This window comes from Notamacropus eugenii, chromosome 2, assembly GCF_028372415.1.
Source record: "Notamacropus eugenii isolate mMacEug1 chromosome 2, mMacEug1.pri_v2, whole genome shotgun sequence".
Taxonomy (NCBI): domain Eukaryota; kingdom Metazoa; phylum Chordata; class Mammalia; order Diprotodontia; family Macropodidae; genus Notamacropus; species Notamacropus eugenii.
Window position 1 is genome coordinate 22,491,103 of NC_092873.1, and position 22,780 is coordinate 22,513,882.

General features: G+C 45.7%; 1 protein-coding gene across 5 annotated transcripts in view; it reads left to right on the plus strand.

Annotated features, from left to right (window-relative positions):
• The first annotated feature begins 1,287 nt into the window (after window positions 1–1,287).
• Window positions 1,288–22,780, plus strand: part of PPFIA1 (PTPRF interacting protein alpha 1) — a 102,488-nt gene continuing 80,995 nt past the window's right edge. For 3 of the 5 annotated variants that reach the window (XM_072639411.1, XM_072639413.1, XM_072639416.1), the window contains exons 1-2: window positions 1,297–1,430; window positions 3,047–3,310. In XM_072639411.1, the coding sequence (XP_072495512.1) occupies window positions 3,047–3,310 (264 nt within the window). In that variant the 5' untranslated portion in view covers window positions 1,297–1,430. Of the gene's footprint in view, window positions 1,431–3,046; window positions 3,311–22,780 lie in introns of all 5 variants that reach the window. The other 2 variants (XM_072639412.1, XM_072639414.1) reach the window with 1 other exon arrangement.

Below are 22,780 nucleotides of genomic sequence, written 5' to 3' on the forward strand. Positions count from 1 at the left end.
TAAAGGAATGAAGACAGGACAGAGCGCTCACCCTACTCCTTACTTCTCCTTAGTGGGGAGCCCAGGGTTTGCCCCAAGTCCCGCGGGCTAATGTATCATGCAAATCTGACCGCGCGTCTCCTGGGGAAACATCTACCCTAATTTGCATAATGATCCCATTTAGTGCAGGTAGTTAAGCACGTGACCTACTCCCGGGGGTCCGCAGTAGGAACCCTCCCAATTCTAGGATTTGTAGGTGTTTCATCCTTCATCCCCTGGGGGAGCGGCAGAACCGGGCCGGGGCGTCTCGGGCCCTCCAGTCCCCGGGGGTCCGGATGCCGAGTGGGCATCGCCCCCCCCACGATCTCTCGGGGACCGGAAGCGGCCCCGGGCGCCGGAGGACGAAGGCAGAGGTGGGGGGCGCTCCCGGAGGCTCTGCAGGCCCATGGCGCCCTTCTCTTTCCTCTGGTCCTCCTGGGCTCCCTGGGCCCGGTCCTGTCCCCCCGTCTCCATCTTTGCCTCTTTTCCTTCCATTTTCTCCTTCGCTATTTGTCCTCCTTTCCGCCTCCTCTTTTTCTATCTCTTTCCTCCATCTTTCTTTTCCTTATTCCCTCAGGTTCTTTCGCGCATCTCTTCCTCTCCCGGTCTCCGCGGGGCTCCTCGCTCCGCCGGCTTGTTGGCGCACGCGCACATCGGCAGACGTCGCCCCACACTCTTCTCCGCCGGACCACGCCGCGGTCGTTCCGCGCAGGCGCATACTTCGGGCGTCCCAGAGTCTCCCTCTACCTTTCCCTCTCCTTTCCCAAAGTAAGCGTGAGTCGTTTCGCGCACGCGCACGTCCCCCTAGCATCCCGGTGGGGCGGCGGGGTAGAGGACGATGGGCGTGAATTGCCTTTCCACTCCAAGAACTACACCTGGGTAGTTCCGCGCACGCGTACGCCTCCGGGAGCTCGGGCTCCTCCTTCGGCTCTCCCCGGGAGCTCAGGGGAAGGGCCCGTAGGCGCGCGCACGCAAGCTCACGTACGCACGCACGCAGCCGCAGACGGCCGCGGGCCGACGCAGAGGCGCTGACGCCAGGACGTCGTGACGCCAGGACGTCGCCGCCGCCGCGGCGGATGACGCGCGGATGACGCGGATGACGCGCGTCCCGGCCCGGCCCGGCCCGCTCCCGCCGCTCCTCCTCCACAGCCGCCGCCGCCGCTGCCTCCTACTCGTCGCCGCTCCTGGGTCCGGCCGCGGCGGGCAGGCGGGCAGGGGGACAGGCGGGCGGGCGGGCCGGCCTGCCTCGGGGGTCGGTGGTCGGGGGTCGGGGCAGCGGGCCCGGGCTCCGGCCTGGCCGCGAGCCTCCTCCTCCGCCCCGGCCGCGAGCCTCCCTCCTCCTCCCCGCGCGGCCTCGGCTCCTCTCGGGGGCTCCGTCTGGGCGCCGGCGCCGGCTCGGGCCCTGAGCCAAGGTGAGTGCCGGGCGGCGGCGGGGAGGGAGCTCCCCGTCGTGGCCGGGATGCAAGCTCGGACCGGGGAGTGGGGGCCGGGCGTCCCCCGCGGAGGTGGGGAAACTGAGGCACCGAGGGGTCGGACGGTTCACCTTAGGGCGCCGAGCCGGGGTGGATCGGGTCCAGCGATCCCTTCTCCTCGGGGCGTCGCTGCCGGGCCGGAGACCTTGTACAGTCAGCACTTATTAAGTGCCTGCTGTGTTCCTGGAGACCTCGCCGAAGGCTCTGATTTTACCTCTGACCCCCGGCCGGGGCTTGACGGGGGTTGGGGGGTCCCCGGGAGGTTCCTCCTCCGCCGCCCCCGAAGGAAGGACTTGGCACCACCGAGCTGGGAGGGGGTGTTTTGTCTTTGACTTTCCTGCTGTTTCCTGGTCCCGCCGGGGCAGCCGCAAGTTCACTTCTCTGTCCGGGGCCTGGAGCGGAGGAGGCGCTTCGTAACTGTGTATTGAGTATTGATACAAATCCTGCGTGTACCCCGAAAGCTCTCCCCGGGCAGAAAGGCGGCTGGTCCTGTCTGTTGGTGCGATACTGTATCAGGCGGTGATACTGTAGCATGTGTGAGACGGAGAGGGGGACTTATTCCTGTGAACTCCTGGACCAAAGCTGTCTTCAGGGGCCGGAGGCAGGGAACTTGCAAAATGTATGTTTTCTTTGCTTTTCTCTGCATTATCTTCTTTAATGCATTTCAAAACCGTCCAAGAAGGGCTGCACGGTGTTCATGGGGTCTTGGGCACGACCAAGAAGCCCTGGGCTAGAGGAGCCGTGATTTCCCTGCTTTCCTCAAATCCTGTTTAAAAGTCGTTTTTTCTCATCCCTTAATATTTGAGAGGTATTCTCAAATTTTGCCATTCGTCTTTATTCTGTCCCCTTTTCTCTGTGACCATGTTGATCCACTGTTTCTACACACTAAGTGTTTGTTGTAGCCCATCCCCATAAGGCTGAGTGGTTACTGCGGTCCAAAGCTCTCCCAGCTGTTGAATAATTTAGCTTCTTTTTGTTCTAGTCACCAAGTCCAGTGCAAGAACTTGGACCTCTACCTGTCCTCTCCAGTAGTAGCCCATACGTATTCCTGGATTGACCTTGATGGGTTTAGCACTTGTCCATTCTATCGATTAATTATTCTTTTGGCATCTTGAAAGATGATGGGGTACCAGGTATATTTTGTGGGTTGTTGCTTTCTTTGACCAGGAACTAGAAACTATGAAAGAGCATTTTTTAAGAAAGTAGCAACTAAGAAAAAATGCTGCTTTTTAAGAGGTCACCAAGTTTCCTTTTTAAAAATTTTTTTATATATTTTTAATGAAAGGTGATGATCAAGTTTTAGCACATACCAATCTTTTCTACGTTCATTCAGTTAGAGTTCTTGGCTTTTAGATGTCTGGTGGATGTTCTGATTTTTCCAGTTCACATCATGTTTGTGTAGCACTTAGAGACAGCATTACTCTTAAGAAGGCCAGAAAGAAAATATGCTTTTCCATTTTAACTTGTGATGATGTATTGAGTTTGCACATTGTTCTAAATTGCTTCTGGACTCTAGAGTTGCATTTAATGACTATGGTCTGAATTTTTATTTCAAGATGATGTGCGAGGTGATGCCAACCATCAGTGAGGCAGAAATTCCCCCAGGAGGAGGTGGAAGCCATGGTTCTGGTTCCCCTTTACAGCCAGATGCTGATTCACATTTTGAACAATTAATGGTGTCCATGTTGGAAGAAAGAGATCGTCTTCTGGACACTCTTCGAGAGACTCAAGAAACGCTTGCCTTGACTCAGGGGAAGTTGCATGAGGTTGGCCATGAAAGAGATTCCTTGCAGAGACAGCTCAATACTGCACTCCCACAGGTATGAATGTTTTTAACCTTGATCTTGCTAAATGTTTTGCATGGTGTGACTTAGTCAGAAAATTTCAAATAAAATCTGCAGTACTATCTATGAAATGGTCCATCAGGGACCACGTGTGGTGGTAATTTCTTGAGGCTGTTCTCTGCCCTTCACTGGAAGTAAAACCAAACAAGACTCTAAATGTACATCTGACGGTTCTCAGATATGCCCCGTCCCTGACTTTTTCCTTCCTAATTTGTGACTATTCATCTGTCCTGTTGGGGTGAGGTTACTGCAGTGCCTGCCTGCCTCAGGCTCTGCCTGAACTTCCCTCCCACCAGCACCCTCTGCACATGTGAATTTGGGGAGTAGCTGCATGGGGGTCAGACTTGGTTTTTGTGTTTTGAGTTGTTATTCAGTCACCAGTGCACCAAAGTCCATCCTTCATTGTTTGACTTTGGAAACATGATGACCTGAAGAAAAATACTCGGAAAGTGACTGGGAAATGTTCTAGTCAGCCCCTTTACATCTCTGCTTCTTGACTTAATGGGGAACCTTTCCAGAATGACTAATGAAGATAAAGGCACTTACGAGTTTGCACCGTTGGTAAATATTTTCCTATAACTGCATGTGGACAGAGGGATCTGTGGCTTAAGGCAGTTCGGTTATTAGAGTAGTTCAGATGGTAGACTGTGATCACGAGCGTAAGCTTAGAATAGGAAGAACCAAAAACTTTATGGCTGTTTTCAGAAGTGTTGTTCCTGTGATAATGGTAATTATAGAATGGTTTAAAAAATACCTAATTTATGTAAACTAAGAAGGGGGGGAGAATAAATAGTTCAGTGGATAGAGTCAGGAAGACCTGAGTTCAAATCCAGCCTCAGATATTCATTAACTCTGTGACCCTGGCCAGTTGTCAAAGCCTGTCCATTTCACCTTTACATCTCTGGAATATGCCCCCTTCTCTCCTGACAATCTTCCCCTCCAGGCCCTCATTGCCTGGATTCTTGCTGTAATTACTGGGATGGAGTGGGTCTGCCTGCACCAGATCTCTCCCCACTCCAGTGCCTCTTCCACTCACCCACTGAAGGGATTTTCCTAAATGCAGGTCTAGCCATACTCTGTCAACTCCAGTGGCTCCTTATCACCTGCAGCTTCAAATACAAAGTGCTCTGTTTGCCATCCAGAGCCCTTCACAGCCTAGCCCTCTCCTGATTTTCTCATCTTACACTCTGCTCTTTCCTGTGCTCTTTGATCCAGTGACACCAGCCTCCTGGATGTTCCATGCACAAGACCTTCCATCTTTCAGCTGTGGTCATTCATTCTCTCTGACTCTCATCCTTGGAATTCTCTTCCTCAGTTCCACCTCCTGACCTTCCTGGCTCCTTTTAAGTTCCAATAAAATCCTACCTTTCACTGGAAGCCTTTTCCAGTCCCTCCTGATCCTAGTGTGTTCAACTCCTTATTGCAGTGTGTGCTTCTTGAGGGCAGGGACTGTGTATTCCCAACACAGCACAGTACCTGGCACACATATTAGGCACCTAATAAATTTTTATTGAATGAATGAATCAACTTAACTTCAGTCTCCCAAGATTGTTTTGAGGATCACATGAGATAATATCTGTAAAGTGCTTAGCCCAGTGCCGGGCACACAGTAAGTGCTATTTAAATGGTGGTGGTGGTGGTAGTAGTAGTAGTAGCAGCAGCAGTAGTAGTAAGTATGTGCACAAAGAATGTATGCTGGGAGGATGAGTCACAGTACATGATGCTGACCATGGAGAGAAGAGCCTTCTTTGGGGAGAGTGTATTGGGCAGTGGACTTGTGGCCACAGGCAATGCCTGTGCTGCATTAGCTTCACTTCTGGAAACCAGCTTGAATTCGATTGTGGGATTTTTTTTCCCTTGTGAGGAAGTATCTTTAGATTCCTCATGAAAGATAATCCAAAAATGAATATTTACTTAACAGAAATTTGCATTTTTGTAATCATCTCAGCTGGGTTTCTCTTTCTGGGGCTGGAGAACTGTAGGGGACCCTTGAGGGAAATTGGGTTTGGAGACTAGAATTGTAAAAGTTTAGGCTACTGTTTTTCCTTTTGTACTTAATCTTTTACATTTGGGCAAGTGTCAGAGGGCCTTTAGTGTCAGTGTTGAATAATAACCTGACTATCAAGAAGGGCAGGAAAAATTACGTCTGTACCTCAGTGCACAAGTGGATTCTAGTCCCATTCATGTGTCAAGCTGCATGAACACGGGCCTATCACATCATCTCATGAGCTTTAGTTTCCTTGTCTATAAAATAATGGGGTTTGCAGGAGAGTGAATTTAAAGATCTCTTTGCCTCTGAGAGGGACATGTGGTGTGAGGGGAATGACCTAGGTGGTTCTCTTTGGGATGGGCCTTCTTACTTAGGATGTGTCCAGGTAAACATCCTTTTATGCAGTTTTGGTAGTGATTAACCACTGAATTATTGCTGTCCTTAATGCATTTAATCACTTCTAATAAACTAAACACTGGATTTTCCTTTTTAGCAACAGTGATTTTATGTCAGTGCTATATCCTTTTTTAGGATGCATAATAAGGATATTTAAAAATAAGATTTTATGTTTGCTGTTAGAATCTCATTCATATAAAGCTTGAGAATATAGTCACTTGCATGTCATTGCACCACCTTGGCAGAGTCTTTGGTTGTACTCAGTTTTGCTCACTGTTGCTCAAGATACATGGTTTGCCACATAGCTTGGTGGTTGTAATGCCACATTGCAGCCTGGCGTAGTGGATAGATTGCCGGGTTTGGAATCAGAAACACTTGAGTTCAAAGGCTGCCTCTGACATGAGCTGTGTGACCCTGGACACAGCACTTAACTCGAAACTGATGAAATCAGTCACTTCTCTCTTGTAATTAGACTTTTTAAAAGTAAGAGATTTACGGAAAAATCAGAACGAACAGGTTCTTAGTTGGCAAGGGACTCATCATTTTATGTATCTTAAATAACGTGCTCTATGTTACTGGTTCAGGATTGTATTAATGGAGGTGCCCGTGAAATGATGAATCCAGTACAGGCATGGAAAGATACCGTATGGCAGCATGCCACAGTAGCAAAACATTAGCTTTTACTGTCATCAGGAGCAGCTGGTGGTGTAATGGATACAACGCTTGTAAGTCAGGAAGGGTTGAGTGTGAATTCTGCCTCTCACACTGCTTGGCTGGATGGTCGTAGGTCAGTCGCATGGAGATTTCTTAGCCTTAGTTTCCTCACCTGTAAAGTGGAGATAGTGATAGCACCAAGCTCACAGGATCTTTGTGAGGATCAAACGAGATGACATCTGTTAAGCACTCCAGTGATGTTTATCGCCGTCCTCACTGTCCTTACCACCCTTGTTTAACAAGCTTCTGAGTGAACCAGGGAATGGCTCTGGAGGGCCTCAGAAGTGAAGAGTTTTTAGGTGTGGCATTTGACTTAGCACCATGCTTGGCTGTGCTAGGTGCTTAATAAAATCTATCAATTGAGAGATAGTCTTTGTGTTCTGTGCCGCACACTCCTGTCCATCACCCCCATTCTCACCTCTTTTGCACCAATATCATGAGAAGAGGAGACCTTTTAAGCCAGGGCCAACAATATTTTTGCCCTTGAGTGAGATGGCAGTCAGCTCCTGTTTCCTTTGGGAGCCTGTCCTTTTCTATCGCTTCTTTTTTTTTCTCATCTTCATTCTTTCTTTCCTTTTCTTAAGAGCATTCCACTTCCTATCTTTAAGAAGCCTTCACTTGTCCTTTCTGTTTCCTGCTGCTTTTGTCCTAGCTGATTTTTTTTTCCCTTCGTTTCAAAGCTACCTCTTAGAAAAAAGAAATTATTTACCTGACTTTTTCTCACCCCCTGTTGACTTCTGGATTTCACCAGTCAGCCGAGCTGTCCTCTTCTGCTTAGTTGTTGAGCTTGTGATTTTTAAAGTGGAGGAATGGTGATTTCCTAATTTGTTCTCTTTGTGGTTTGTGACATGGTCATTCACTTTTTCCTCCTTCATGTTTTCTTTCTCTTCCTCTCCCTGGACGCTCGTTCTTTTCCTATCTGTATTACTGATCTGTTTTAATCTCCTTGTTGGGTCATTGCTGCTAATGGCCTACTGATCTCGGGCAGTTTCTTGTCTCTTTTCCTCAACCACTTTTTTCTTCTCTTTCTTAAATCATTCAGCAAGTGTTTATCATATGGCTTAAATATATCAGGCACTGTGCGGGGTATGAAAGAAAAGTGAGACATTCCCTGTCTGCTCTCAAAGAACAGTCTTTTAAAACATTTTAAAAGGCTTTTTTGGCTATCTTCTTTTTATATCACTTTAATTTCTGAATATATTTTTCTTTATCTCCTTTTCATGGAGCTATTCTATTCATTCCTTTTAACAGTTGTGGTGGGTGAAATCTTAAGTGGCTGAGAATTCAGACTGAGATTCAAGCTTCCGTGCCTATCCATTTATTCAGCTGTGCGCGCCAATTGCATAACAAATTGGGATGAGGTGTCCTCAGATTGGCACTGGACCCCGAATACAGGTGGAAACAGTTTTGATACATTAAAAGAAAACAGTGAACAGGCTATAAGCCAGGATGCAGGATTAGATAATCTGATTTCTAACTGGAGGAAAGATTAGGGGTTTTCCAAGTTGGGAGAGGGGCCAGTGAACAGGTGCAATTCCCTGAAATCAGAAAAAGAGGTGGCCTACTCCCCCCAGTGTCTGAATTCAATCAAAAGAACAAGGACACAATAGCTGGCTGACCAGTGTGGGGCCAATTTGCAGATAAAACATGGGTTGCTTGAGATGTGTAACTGCGAGAAGACTTGCATCCTCTTCACCTCGAGCTGGGCTCCAGGGCCTCTGAGCAGCAGACAGAGGTGATCCAGCTTCCCAACCACACAGCCCTAGGTCCAAACAATGCAGTAAAGTTTTCTCACAAGACAGAAATTGGACTAGAACTGAATAGAGCTGTAACTGAATAGAAAGGGAACTGAGCTAGATTCAGAATTGAGTCACAAGATGTGTGGTTCACACCATTCTTCCACTTTTCGTCACAATTAAAAAAAAAAAAAGAGGGAGAAAAAGGACAGTTGAGCCAAGCAGTACATGAGGGTGATGGCGCATGTACCATTCCCCACATGCAGCCCCCACCTCTTCAAGGAAGGGAAGAAGGTGCTTCTTCTCAGCTTGTCTTCTAGGCTTGCATACGATTTTCCTTCCATTTTACCTGCTTGTTTTGCATGTACCATCTTCCTGGTTTTGCTTCTTTTGCTCAATCATTTTGTATCACCCTTTCATATTTGATCTTTGCCTCCTGCATTTGTTTACTCTGGTTTGTTTAGCCATGCCCAGCTGATGCCCACATGCTTTGTTGCTTCCTCTCTGCTGCCATAAACAAGGGCTGTTAGGAATAGTTTGGTATATAGTTTTTGGCTGATTTTTTACCTTCTTGGAGTAGATGTCTACCAGTGGGATCAGTATGAGTCAATGAATATGAACATTTTGGTCCCTTTTGTAAGCAGAATTCGACACTCCTTTCCAGAATGGTTAGACCCATAGGGAATAGACTGTGTCTTTGGATAAGTACATGTGGAGTGTATGCCAAAGAGAGAGACTGACTGAGCTGGGTTGCAAGGGGAATGAGAGAGGGAGGCTTGAAGTGGAAGTGAAGCTTATGGGAGAAGGACAGCACCTTTCACAGAGGCAGCAGCACAGGGGCCAGAATGGCTGGAACTAGGGTGAGTGAGGCCCGGTAATATGTGCTCAGCAAGGAAAGCTAGGCTGGAGCTGGAATGGAAGGGGCTTTTAATGACCAGCAGGAGTGACTGGGAGGTCAGCCCTAGGCTTTATTCATGTCACCTTGTCAGCTGCCTGCTGGACTCAGGGCTGCCACTTCAGGAGGTGTTGCAGTAGTAGCCCAGATGAAAGAGAGGTCTCAGTGCCTGGCCTGGGGGACTTTGAGGGGGAATGGAGAAAATCAGAATGGATATAAGAGACACAGAAGAAAGATGTCTACTAGCCATGGCTGGGGAGGGGCCAGAAAGATCAGAGTCAGGGATGATTCCTAGCTCACCTGCCTGGGTGAGTATTGCTCATGTCAAAAAATAGGGAAGTTAGGAGAAAGAGCCTACCTAGGGGTGTTCTGTGTTGGACATGTTGAGTTGGGAGGCCTGTTGGCCATTTAGGTGGAGAAGGCTAGCTGGCAGTTGGGGAGCAAGGAAGAGGAGTGGACATAGGTTTAAAGGTCATGTGTATTGCAGTGATAGTGACTTCATGGGACCTGATGGAGATCCTGAGAGTCAGTGGAGAGGAGATGACCTAGGAGAAAACCCAAGTGGCCATGCCATGTAAGGGGAGCAGGAACAGCCCTCTAGCTAAGAAGAGTGTCGTGAGATAGCAGGGGCTGAAAGCTGCAGGGAGACTGTATTGAGCAGAGAGAGGTTAGCAGTGTCAGAGACTGCAGAAAGGTCAGAAAGGAAGGACCTTGGAAGTGAGCTGGGGGCCAAAGCTAGATTGCCAGGGGTTGAGAAGGAAGTGGGAGGTGTGGCTTGCAGTAGTGAAAGGCCTGTTGCATCCTTCCCCTTGGTGCTCTCCAGTTCAGCCAAATCAACTTTTGTTGTGGTTCCCAGCCCACCTCCATCTCTGCCTCCACCGATTTTCCCTTCTGGAATGCACGCTCCTTCCTCCAGAGCACAGCTCAAACACCATCTCTAACCCATACTCCCCAGCTGCTTATCCCTGCTTGCCCCCATTTTTCCCCCCATTGTTTTTAACCTGTGTCTGTGCGCGTGCGTGTGCATGTGCATGTATGTGCATGTGCATGTGCACCTGTTGTCTCTCCATTTCTTTGGTGTTACAGTGGGGCTGGCTAGCCTTGAGTGAGGTGTTGTTTGGACCAGACAGCTTTTTCTAGGAATTTGTCTGTGAGAGGGGAAGGTAGAAGCTGCTGACTGGAGGGGTGGGTAGGGCCAAGTGAGTCCTCCCTCTGTAGGGATGGTGGAGGGAGTAGCCTGTTCTGTTCTTAGGGCCAGAACAGATCTGATCCCCCTTTCATCTGATCCATTGGTCTTCAGGTACCTTGGCATTCAGGATCATTCCCCTGCCCTTGCCCCTTTTCTTTTCTGGGCTAAGATCCTCATTGGGCATGTTCTCCACTTGGCCCTCCAGCTTGTCACTGTTCTTCTAATGTGATACCCGCCCAGAACACAATCCTCCCAATGAAACCTGACCAGGAAAACATCACATTATCACAATCCTAATTCCAGTCTTACTGTTGTTCAGTCCTGTTACACTTTTTGTGACCCCTTTTCGGGTTTTCTTGGCAGAGATACTGGACTGATTTGTCACCAAATGAGGAAACTGAGGAAGCAGGGTGAAGTGACTGAGGCCAGATCTGAACTCAGCAAAATGAGTCTTCCCATCTCTAGGCCTGGCCCTCCATCCACCACATCCTCTAGCTGTCCCTCATTCTGCACACAGCCTCTCTTCAATTAAAGTCTGTGAACAAATTCATCTTTTTGACTAGTGTCACTCCTTGACTTAAATTGAGCTGGCAGCCTGTTGCTGGCTTATTTATTTATGATACTTACCAACAATTATTCCCATTTTAAAGATGTAGAAACTGTAATTTGGGAAGAAAATATTACAGCTCAGACTGAACACAGATCTCCTGATACTAAAGCCAGCACTAAGCCACAAACCTGGAAAATGGATGTATCTTTCCATGGCCTATTTACAGAGGCAGACATTGGACCTGAAAGAGAAACCTGTGAGCCACCGTTGGGCTCTGGCTTCCACTTCCACTTCATGACCCAGAGGCACAGCAGGGATACCAAATGTCCAGTATGCTATCCCCAGTGACTTGGGGAATCGAGATGACTTAGCAGAGCCAGAGAGATGCTTCTGAGGAAGGCCCTTTCCTTTCCCCTACCCCTGCCTCAGGCCCCTCTCAAAGTCTCTGTTGCAGGGCTGCTGGAGATCCTCATTGTGGGGAAGTAAAATCACAAGTCAGTTCAAAACAGAACTCCCCATAATGCTTTATGGCTTACTGGTCACTTTCCTCCTAGAGAGTGAGTAAACGAAGTGGTAATAATAATAACTAACATTTATGTAGTGTCTGCTGAGTGCCAGGCACCATGCTGGGCACTTTAGAATGATCTCATTTTACCTTCACAGTAACCCTGCCAGGGAGATGCTATGATTATCCCCATTTTATAGATGATGAAACTGAGGCAGACAGTTTGCCCATGGTCACCTCGGACCATGGTCTGAGGATAGATATGAATTGAGGTCTTTCTGACTGCAGGCCTGGAGCTCTTTCCCATGCCCTATTGAGCTGCAGCTCCCATTTTCCTTCTTTTACAGGTAAGGTTTTATTGGTCTAGGGTTACGCTGCTAATCAGTGGCAGAGTTGGGAATCTTATCAGGATCTGGTGGCTCCTCCTCTTCTGGTGATCTTGTCACAACATCAGGACAGCCTCCCCCACCCAGAAGCAACAACCATTGACTCTTGTAGCTTCTGGTTTCCTGGCTACGAGGCCTAGAAGTGCTGGCTTCTGTCCTTTCTGGGCTCACAGGCCTAGGGCTGGAAGGGTCACAGAGCACAGTGAAGCTCACCTTTTCATTTTACAGATGAGGAAACTGAGGCCCAGAGAGGTGAAGAAACCTGCCCAGAGTGACCAAGGAGTAATCCTCCCAGTAGTAATGCATGTGCTCTAACTCTTTCCACTGACTCACTTTAATTTAAAATTGTGATTTATTTGATGTCTTATTCTGTGGCTGTGTGGGCTTTTACATGACAGCTTTTAGTGTGAAAATGATTGAGTTAAAGATACGGCCCTATGAAAGTCACAGCCACAGCTGCCTGGAGCAGGTGAGCAGCAACCCTCGTCTTAGCTTTGCACAAAGCACTTGGCTCCTTTTCTCGGTTTTCAGAAGTGAAAATCATCATATTTGGCCCGCTTCTTTGGCGTGTCAGGGAGATGATCCTTCTCTGAAAATAGTTCTTCAAAGGGAAGAACCCTGGCTATTTGCTTTTCTTGCACTGTCTGGAAGGCTTGGGCTGACCTTCCCTGGGGAGGACACATGATTTCTCTCTGGGTCCCACAAAACGTTCCTGCAAATGACACCTTTGCATAAAACCTAAGGTGAAATTTGTATGACTTTAACATTGTAGGACCCTGGCACATTTTGCTAAACTTTTAAAATTTTGTGCAAACCCTTTGTGGGTATTCCGTAGTAGCAGTGTTAAACTCAGATCAAAAGGGGCCATCAAGCTGGCCAGAGGCATCCCTTCCTGCAGCTGCAGATGGATGGACATTGCCCATGTTCTGTTGGACTTGTATTTATTCTGCCTACTGTTTCCCAGTGACCTTTTAACCTGGTTTAGTATCAGTGCAGCTGAGGGTCTGACACTTTTGCCATGACAACATTTCTTGTGTTTGGCCTGACTAAAAACAAACCAGACATAAGAAATGTACTACATCTCAATCTGGGGTCTGTGGACAGATATCAGGGCACGTTGTGAACTTGGAGGAAAAAATGACACCTTCGTTTTCACCAGCCTTGAACTGAAATTTAGCATTTCCTTCAATTATAAATTAAAAACAAAGAATATTCCTAGAGGGGAACCGTAGGTTTTACCAGACTGTGAGAGGGGTCCATGACATAACCAAACTTAAGCCCTGATCTAAGGAGACTGGGGCAACCGGAGACCAGTGTACTTTTGAGTGGGATTTTTTGTGGGGAGGGGCAGAGGGAGACATACTGTAGATTTTTTTTCCTTTCAAGGACATAGGCAGTTTTAGCTGAGAGCAGCCCATTGGATGTATAGTTAGTATGTACTATGTAGTATAGTTATAAAGTGTATGCTGTGCATGTTAGTGTATCATATCAGATCTTATCTAATTTCATGTCTATGCTTCTTAACTTTGATGTTAAGATCTGTCATGTCTACTTGTAGTCCTTAAAACTGACATTTTGTTACTTGAAGGCAGCCATATTTTAAAATATCAAAATATATTGTATTCCCTCTTAAGATGAATACATAAGAATAAAGGGTTCTTTCAGAGTAATGTGGGTCATGTCTCAAATAAATTTGTTTTGCTTTTTGATCTCTTTTTGTGATTGTTTTTTTCCAGTTGAATGTGTGGCATGAAATTGATTCATTGATTCAGTCTAATTCAAAGCAAGCATTTTTTATAGAACACTTAATTTAAAAAAAAATAGCTTTTTGAAATCTTTTATTTTTATATTACCTACCTTTCCCAGTATACTCCTTTCTCTGTCCCCTTACAGAGAGCCATTTCTGATAATGCATAAAAAAAGGAAGTAAAGAACATATCAGCAAAACTAATCAACAGACCGGGTCAAAACCTGACATTAAAAGCAGTGTTTTATACCTGTAGTCCCCCACTCTGTAAAGAACCACAAAACGACTTCTTAGCTCTTCTTTGAGATTAAACCTGATGGTTAGAATTTCACTGCATTGTTTTTATTGCTTTGTGGTGGTTCTTTCTATTTTCATTGTTATAGTCATTTTGTTGGCAGCTAGGCGGCACAGTGGATAGAGTGCCTGACCTAGAATCAGGAAGACTTAGCTTCTTGAGTTCAAATCTAGCCTTAGATGTGTGCTCCTGGGCAAGTCACTTGCATGTCAAACCCCATTTGACCCAGTTTTCTTATTGGAAAAGGAAATGGTGAGCTGCTGTAGTCTCTTTGCCAAGAAAATCCCAGCTGGGGTCATAAAGCGTTGACAGGACTGAACAAAAGCCACCATGTATGTTGTTCCCTGGTGATGATGACTTCGCTCTGCATCAGTTCATGTAAATCTCCTCATGCTTCTCTGGACTGATTGCATTCATCCTTTCCATGACATTCGTGTCCCACGGCCTGTTTAACTGCTGCCTCCTTGATATTTCCATTTCTTTTGCTACTACAAAAAGCGCTGCTATAAATAGTTTGGTGTGGGCATGGATATTTTATTCCTATTTTAGCCTCATTCAGAAAGTTAACATGATCCTGGGCTCTTCCTTTGCTGATTGGCTGGACCTGTGGGTTAGTAAAACTCTGCTTTTTGAACCAATCGAGCCATGATCTCTCCCACAATTCACATGGTAGGGTATGAAGTGAGTGAATTTGGACAGCTGTAATTGGCATGTGTTTGAGGCTCTCCACTCTTGTTGCCATGTACTTGAACTTCCTGTGCTATTTGGATGCAGATTACCTGTTTGCCCTGTGAGAAGTTGGCTCCACTATTGGTAAAAGGTGACACCTTTTTTTCAGTCGCATCTTAAAGCCTTTGGGTGGGAGGGAAGTCCTGGCGTTTTGGTTTTTGTTTCTCTGTTGTATCAGCTGCTTTTGTGCCTGGCGCATTTGGGGTTTGTAGGCCTTGATTCACTTGAATAATTAACTCTAGCATTAAAATAATTACATCCTCTATGGCAAGTGTGCAGAGGGGACAAAATTAGATCAGGGTTTGTTATCTAATTTAAACAGAGAGAAATCCCAGCTGCTGGTGCTAAACAGGTTTTTCTTCTGTTAGCCTTATATAGCATAGCTCAGGATAGTTTTTTTCTTGGAATAGTATAGGCCAAATCCCTAAGAGACTGTCCAAATTCTTTTGTTCTAATGGAAACTTCTTACACAGAATGTTGCTGGAAATAAATTCTCTTTCTGCTCTACGGATGCCTGTCGCAGTGATTATTTATAGGGGGGTTGTATGATGATTTTTGCCATTCCCTTTGAACCAGTTTTATGAATGAATTTTCATGAGGTTCTTTCCATAATCAAACATCAGGGCTGAAGAAAAAACCTAGTAGCCAGTTTTTTGTCAATGAAGAACTTTCTTCCCCTTTTGGAGGCGTGTGGAGTGGGTGCTGGGTTCTTCCTGGGAAAGCTCACCTTTTCAGCTCTGCGCCATTTAGGATCCTCAGGTCCCCATCAGAGGCCTTCTGGGATTTCTCCTCACTGTGACATCGTGTGGATTTTATATTTCCTAATCATCCCCTTCTGTAGATTACAAGCTCCTCAAGGGCAGAGCTGTTTCTTTTTTGTCTTAATACTCCCTGGGCTAGTACCCAGTTTCAGAACTGTTTGTTGATGTCAGTGAGGAGATTCATGATTTCATGGGTATATGTGCGTGTGTGTATTTGCTTGAGTGCATGTTGTGCACGTTTGGGCTTCACCCCCGACCCCAGATGTAAATCACAATCTCTTCATGCCTTTGACTGTTTTTCTGGTTTGCTGTGGCGTAACAAACCTGTCAGTCACCTGGTGGCCACTACCCTGGTGTTGCACTGGCCCTGTCTTTGCTTGGCTGCCCTTCAGATAAAGATATGGTTGGGCTTCTGCAGTCTGGGCTGGGCCTGCTGGAGCTTGTATCTACTTGGCTAGATCTGTGGGAGTCCGAATTCACCTCCGCACCATCTTGGAATTAGGGCAAAAGAACTCCCTTAGAGGACTGCACTCTGTTAGAACTTTTTTTTTGTTTTTAACTGGCATGGAAGTCTTTCCAAAAATGAAAACTGCTTGAAACATTTCATATAATGATCCTTAGTGGGAACTACCACTACAACAACACAGTCTTTGGGGAGACTATTCAGAGCAGCCCCTGACAGTTCCTGTTGTGAGGACTTTTACACTCAGTTTCCATCTGCCTGAATGTGTGTATTGTGACCAAGCCCCCAAAACCAACAACAAAAGCTGGCACACAGGGAAGAACAGTTAGCACATTCTTTGTCCTTCTTGGGAAGCACAATTATTTACCTTTAGTGAGTTCCCGTTTTGTTTCTGAATGCTTGTTCACTTCCCTTTCTGTAGTGAAAAGAAATGTCCACTTGTAACATGGTTCAGGTGTTGGTGAAGCCTGAGACAGGGAATACAAAGTAGGTCTCACTCTGTCCTGGCAGAGGTTCCCCATAGTACTTGAATAATTTAGTGAGAAAATAACATTATGTATAAAGGATGTCTATTTAAAAACTCCATCATGTATTATCAGGGAGAACCCAACTGGCAGGGTTTGTTCAGGATGGGAGCTAACGCTGGGGCCTGGCCAGGGCCTGCAGTATTGCTGTTAATTATCTAGTAAGGAATTACTCTGGGATGACTGAGCATATCGAAGTCCTCCCCCATCTCTCTTCCAGTGCTCTGCTTCATCCTCGTGGTCTTAGGTTAAGATTCTTGCTGGTGATACTTCTTTAAATAGGACGCTTTTGTTCCTCACCATGTTTGTAAGTCTTGTGTTCCAGATTTCTCAGACGGTGGGCTAGTTTTCTTTGATGACTGATTGGTGATTCATCTGAAAGCAGGCTTTACCAAAAAAAACAAAATGAAGAAATACATACTTGGCTCCCGTTGTACCTAGGCCCTTTATGAGAAATAAGGGGGCAGAGCCAGGTGGAAGCCATTTGGCCTTTGGCAGTTAGTGTTGAAGTATTTACTCTGTAAGTGTGTACTGGCAGTCAGGAAGGGACTGGCTTAGAGGTAAGGGGCTGGGGAAGAAAGTGGGAGGGGCTCATTCCTCCCTCCCAACCATCGCTTGGCTCCAGGACTGTGGAGGTGGTTGAGCAGGTGGGAATGAAGACTTCTCACCCTTCACATCCCACCTTTTGCTAGAGGGAGCAGGGCCCTACAGCTTCCTGACAATTCTGCTTGGATTTCTAAAATATGCTGCTTTCTCATTTCTCAATTTCCTCTCCTGCCTTGTTTGGATTTCTCCCTCTGGAAATGACTTTGTAGTACCTTTAAAGGGAAGCATCTTCACGGTGAGAGAATTGCTTAGTTTGTCAGTTTTGTAACCCCACAGCCAACACAGTACCTGGCAAATAGTAGGTGCTTAATTAAAGTTTTATTGAGTGGACTTTAATTTGTACATGCTCTATTTTGACTTAGTCCAGGCTGCACCCTTGCAGGGGAATCCTCCTTGAGAACAGAGACTATTTTATTAGTTGGCTTTATACCCCCAGGATCCAGCATAGATAACTCTTGACTCAGAGGAGGTACTTAGTACCTCTTTGTGGTGTTGAATTTATTCTTATGAGATAGTGAATCATGCTTTCAGAGAATTCTATTATGTCATCTTCCTAATAAAATCCGCAAGATCTGGAACGCAAGCTTTGCCATGGACAATTGAGAGTTGAGTGCATTATTATTGATTTCATACTCAAAGATTAAATATATTTTTATTAATTTATAGAGTAAAATAGACTTAGCTTCATTATTAATATATACATATATTTTAAATTCAGATTTTTGATGTTTCCATTTCCAAGTGGTTTGTCTTTTTTTTTATCAGTAAGAATGTTTCCTTATATTGAAATCTAGTAAGGGAGAAAGGAGAACATTCTTGGTGCTCCTTAATACTAAATAACTTGGAGATGTGGAGGAACTGTTTCACTTTGTGGCTCTTTTGTCCTCCCCTCATTGGCTTCAAAGTGTTGGCTCAAGGAGCAGCCCCTTCGAATGTTGTGAACTTGGCAGGAGAGGACCTGGGGAGTTAACAGCTTGGCTTTCACAGAATCTAATTCGAATTCAGAGGAGAAAATGGCATCTTATTCAGGATATGAAATGAGGTCCTTAAATCTTAGCTCACTTTTGCAAAGCTTCTCTACTGTGAAAACTGACTGATTTGCTGTCTTGCCCACATAATATTCAATGCCAACACTAATATAAAAATGAATTTCATGTAGTGGCATGCACAAAGAGGTTGATTCATGTAGAGAAAAGTTAAAGGACTGTTTTAGACTAATTAGTAATTGAGAGTTGCTGAAACGAAGCTGAGTTTATCTCTATTCCACTCAGCTTTTTTCCCTTTTACAACTTTATTTCAGGAGGAAAATGTGAATTAGAGGTCAGGCCATATCTCAGACTGTCTACAGGAGCACCTTTCTTTGCTCTAAATAGAAAGCCTGATTGGAGCAGGGCCATTTGGGGCTAGAATAATAAATTGGGATAGTGGTATGTGATAGCATTTAGAAATTATATTTGTGACTGGATTTAAAGATGCAAGAACTGAGATTATACTTGGATTGGAAAACTTAAGAAGTTTTAACCCTAACCTGCGCTTTAGAGGCAGTGTGTGTGTGTGTGTGTGTGTGTGTGTGTGTGTGTGTGTGAGAAGCACAGGGGGCCAGCAGTAAGGCAGCCGCTTGTTGGAGGGGCCCTTGGGGTAAATGAGGAGATCAAGGCTATTTTGAAGTTATCATATTTTAGAATTTTTCCCTGGAAATTTGTGTGTAGCAATGGTTTCTTATTGCTCCTGTCTATAGAAATCAAATGAGTCATGATTGCTAGAAGTACAGGGTGTCCCAAATACAGACACGAGGAAACTGTATATACATACTGTTTTATGTATAGGTCCTATACATATCTGTTCTCTTTTTGGTGATTCTGACTTTTCTATTTTTTGCAATTCATTTCTTATTTTATCACAGATACTGGTACATTTCCTGTACTGTTTTAGTCCTAGCTCTCCTGATGGGTGTGTGGGGTGTTCAGGGAGGACCAGCACCCCTGGTGTGAGGACTTGCCCAGCCTTCAGGACTGTGAAGGTGGCTGAAGCAGATGTTTGTGGAGGTCCTAAGCTCGGTCAGACTTCGAAGAAGCCAAGGTCATCCATGATATCCCGAGCCCTCACCAGGCTTGGCTTTTGTCTTGTTACTGGCTGTGGATGACCCTGGAAGAGAGAGTGAAACTGATGGCTTTGTGTACCTCTGTCTTGCTTAAATCCAGTTAATGCACAAGTCAAGATGTCATTCATAATGTCATTGGGCCTCTTGGAAGAACAAAAACCCACCAGTGCTTGTTGACTCGTGTCTGCAGTGGGAGAGGGCTAGGCAAGGAGCAGGTGCTTAATAAAGACTGCTCTGCATGAGTGAGATTCAGCTTTGTAGGACTCTGCTTTGGATTGAGTGAGGCACTTTGTCAGATTTTGGTCACGACTTTCTTTGTCTGTTATATACAAGATGGTTTTCCTGATGACCCTAGCTAAAATTGCATGCCATGGGGGAAAGCAGCCTGATATAATGAAAGAACCACAGGCCCTGAAATGGCCTCTGCTTTTTCCTCTGCTGCTAATTAGCTTTCTACACTTGAGCAGCCAATGTGCCACTTTCTTTATTGTTGATCTGTCATCTCTGAGCCTCCTTTTACCTTACAGATCTTTTGAGGTTCCTTTCAGTTCTTGGAATGATCTGTGAATTTCACTGAGAGAACCTACAGAAGACAGAGGAAGGAAAGGTTCCACTTCTGGCTTGGCAGTGGATATGAAAACTGACACTGACCAGCTGACTGACTGACTTCTAGAAACTCCAAGTGCAGGTTTTTGTGGGAGGGTCACAAACATGGTGAGAAAAGGAGTATTGCTCTGAGTGTCTTGGGTGTAAGAGGGTGATTAGGGAGAAAAAAGGCATGAAGGTGGTAATGTTTGAAAGAAACTATAGACAGGATGTGTTCTTACATAGATTTGTTTCAGTGATTTCCTGATGGGAGTTACTTAAATTCCAATTCTGTTTTGTTTTAAGCTGATTAAAATTGCTCAATGTGTCTTTTAGTAAGCTTTCATATTTCTTAGCTGAGAAAAATGGGTGCAGTTTTGTTTAATTAGGGAGTGTGTAAATGGTGACTAAAAGAATTAACAGTGATGCTTATACAACTGAACAGAACACAACGGCGTTCACCCGAAGGGCAGGTAATGATGCCACCTACAGACTGCAGTTCTCTGCTTAAACCATCAAATCTGCCTTTCTTCTCTCCTGCTTACTAGGGAACAATGCTTTTAGGGATTTATCTTTCTCTCCACACCTTAATGTGAATTTTTTATTAGAGTATTAACTTTTCTATCACTTTTATTCCTATTCTTGATGACCTATATCCTATTTAAAAGAGAAAACACAAAGTCAAATCTTAGGAGTAAGAAATATTGTTTTAGTGACATGAGAGGTGTGTGTGTGTGTGTGTGTGTGAGAGAGAGAGAGAGACAGAGAGAGAGAGAGGAGGGAAGAAGGGAGAGGCAGAAAGAGGAAAAGGGAGGAGAGAAGGAGGAGTAGGGAGGAGAGGTAGAGGTAGAGAATTTGGGAGTGGGAGGTAAAGGGGGAAAGAAGGAAGAGGAGAAAGGAAAGGGAAGAGGGAGAGGAGGAGGAAGAGAGAAAGTCACCTTTGTGCCATGTGTCCCATTACAGGAAAGACTGGTGGGTGGTTTGGAAAAAAAAATTGGATTGTTTCCCTAGCACAAAGCGTAGAAATCCTTGTCCCATAGCAGTTTGATCACGATGGCCTGATGACAGATTCTGAATGCTGTGTGCAAACTCATGGCACTTCCTCTTTTTAATGTTTTGCCAAGCAGGTCCATCACTGTAAGTTATTACACAAATGCTAAGTGGTCAGTTAGTTGCTCCCGGGAGGGAGATAATTTGGGAAACATATTTCCTGGCTGGTGGCGCCATTTATTAAAATAATGATTTCAACAAACCCAATCATACCTGGCCTTCATGCACTTAAGGAGGGAGAGCAAATGGTCTCAGAATGTCTTGCTATTGATTGCTTTTAGGAAAGGGCAGTTTTGGCTTCATTTCTTGATTCTGTTTAAGTTTTAAGAACCTTTTCAGTCTTTCAGTAAAACCAGGAATTCTTCAGTTTGGTCACTGTCTTCTCCCCATGGTGCTGTTCAGATGCACCCGGGTTGATGGGCAGGGCCAGCTTCTTCTCCAAGTTCTCCTTTAGATCTGGCCCATCAGTTGCTTACACTTTCCTTTTTAGTTAGAAGGGGAAAAGCCTCCATAGCCCCCTTGTCAGCAGTAACCACCAGATGAACCTTTTGCTGTGATTGGCCTGGTGCCTGTTTTCTTCCTCCTGTGCTTGCTCTGCAGACCTGCAGATGTTTATAGGCCTTGGGAAGGCTCCAGTGGATAAGGAGCTAGGAGGGAACTCTGTTTTCATCTGGGAAGTTGGGGATTGAATCTACATGATAACTAAGGTCCCTCTTTTCTCTAAACATAGGATCCTTTGCAAGTGAGACCAGAACAGGGACTGTGTGCTTGGAGAGGAGAGGAGACCAGAAGGCCTGGGGCTCCTACTGAGGCTGAAAAATATGGTTTGGAAGAAGAAAAATAGCTAGCCAGCTAGTGATATACCTCTTTAAGGTTTGCAGAGCACCTTCCATTTGTTAATTTGTTTGATCCTCACCAGAACCCTGGAGGCAGGTGCTGTTCTTATCATCCAGGAAGCTAAGAGACTTGTCACACAGCTAGTCAGATCAGAGGCAGAATTCGAACTCTGTCCATTGCTCCACCTAGCCAAAAATTGGAGTTTCTGAATTAGGAGAATTTCAAGAATTCAAGATCATGACATGAGTAAAGCAATTTTGAATGTAGTATTAAGCTTAATAACTACAGTAGCTGATACCTGACATTTCTACAGTACTCACCATGTGGCAGGCACTGTGCCAAGCACTTTCCAAATATTCCCTTGGTTCATCTTCACAGTCACCCTGGAAGGGAGTTGCTCTTTATTCCCACTTTATAGATGAGGAAAGTGAGGCAAACTGAGATGAACTGATTTGTGCAGGGTCTCACAATTTGTGTCTGAGGCAGTATTTGAATTCTAGTCTTCCCGACCCCAGGCCAAGTGCTGTGTCCATGCCACTTAGCTGCCCATCTCTGTGATAATTGAAGTAGGATGGAGAGCTAGATCTGGGGAATTGAGAAGGATGATGAATTGGGTGGCCAGGATTTTGATGTCATCATAAATAATTGAGCCTTTCAAGGTGTAGTCAGGGGTTGGGCTATAGAGGAAGGCCATGAATGAGGTGCTGAGCTTGAGAAAGAAATGGTGACAACCACCAGGATCTGGGCATGGCATGGACTTGTAGGGAGGTGCGGTGACCTCAGAGGAGGAGATGACTTTGTGGAGGGAGAGTCTGTGAATGGCAGTGGGCAGCAACGCCTGTGATTCTGGTCTCTTTTGATAGAGGATAAAGAGAGCAACCAGCACTGGGCATGTTGTCAAGGCTTGAGCTGTCCTCCAGAGAGAGCCTTGGCAATGCTAGTTTTACCAAGGGGCATCCAGAAGGCCCATAACTTGCATCCTGTGAGGGATAGGCAGGATCCAGGGGCCCAGTGGGGATGGGGATGAGCAGTGGGGAGAGATGGGATTCCTGGAGGATCCAAGTATTCTCAGTCATCCTCCTGGATCACCTGTGGAGATGCAGCCTGGCCACTGGAGACTCAGGAAAGAGAGGTCTTGCCACTTTCCAGTCCTTGGCACTGCCTGAAACTGACACTGAAGAAGACACATGACCGTCTGCTTTGCTGCTGTGCCCTGTAGACCATGAGGCTTTTCCCAGAGACTTGCCCCTGAAACATGCCCCGTGTATAGTCTCTCTGGGTAGAACAGGAGCTTTTCCAGCCAGGGACCACTGGGTTTTTCTTCTATCTGTGACCTCAGTGCTTAAAGTAGGAACTTCAGAATCATGAGAGTCCAGTGGGGACCTAT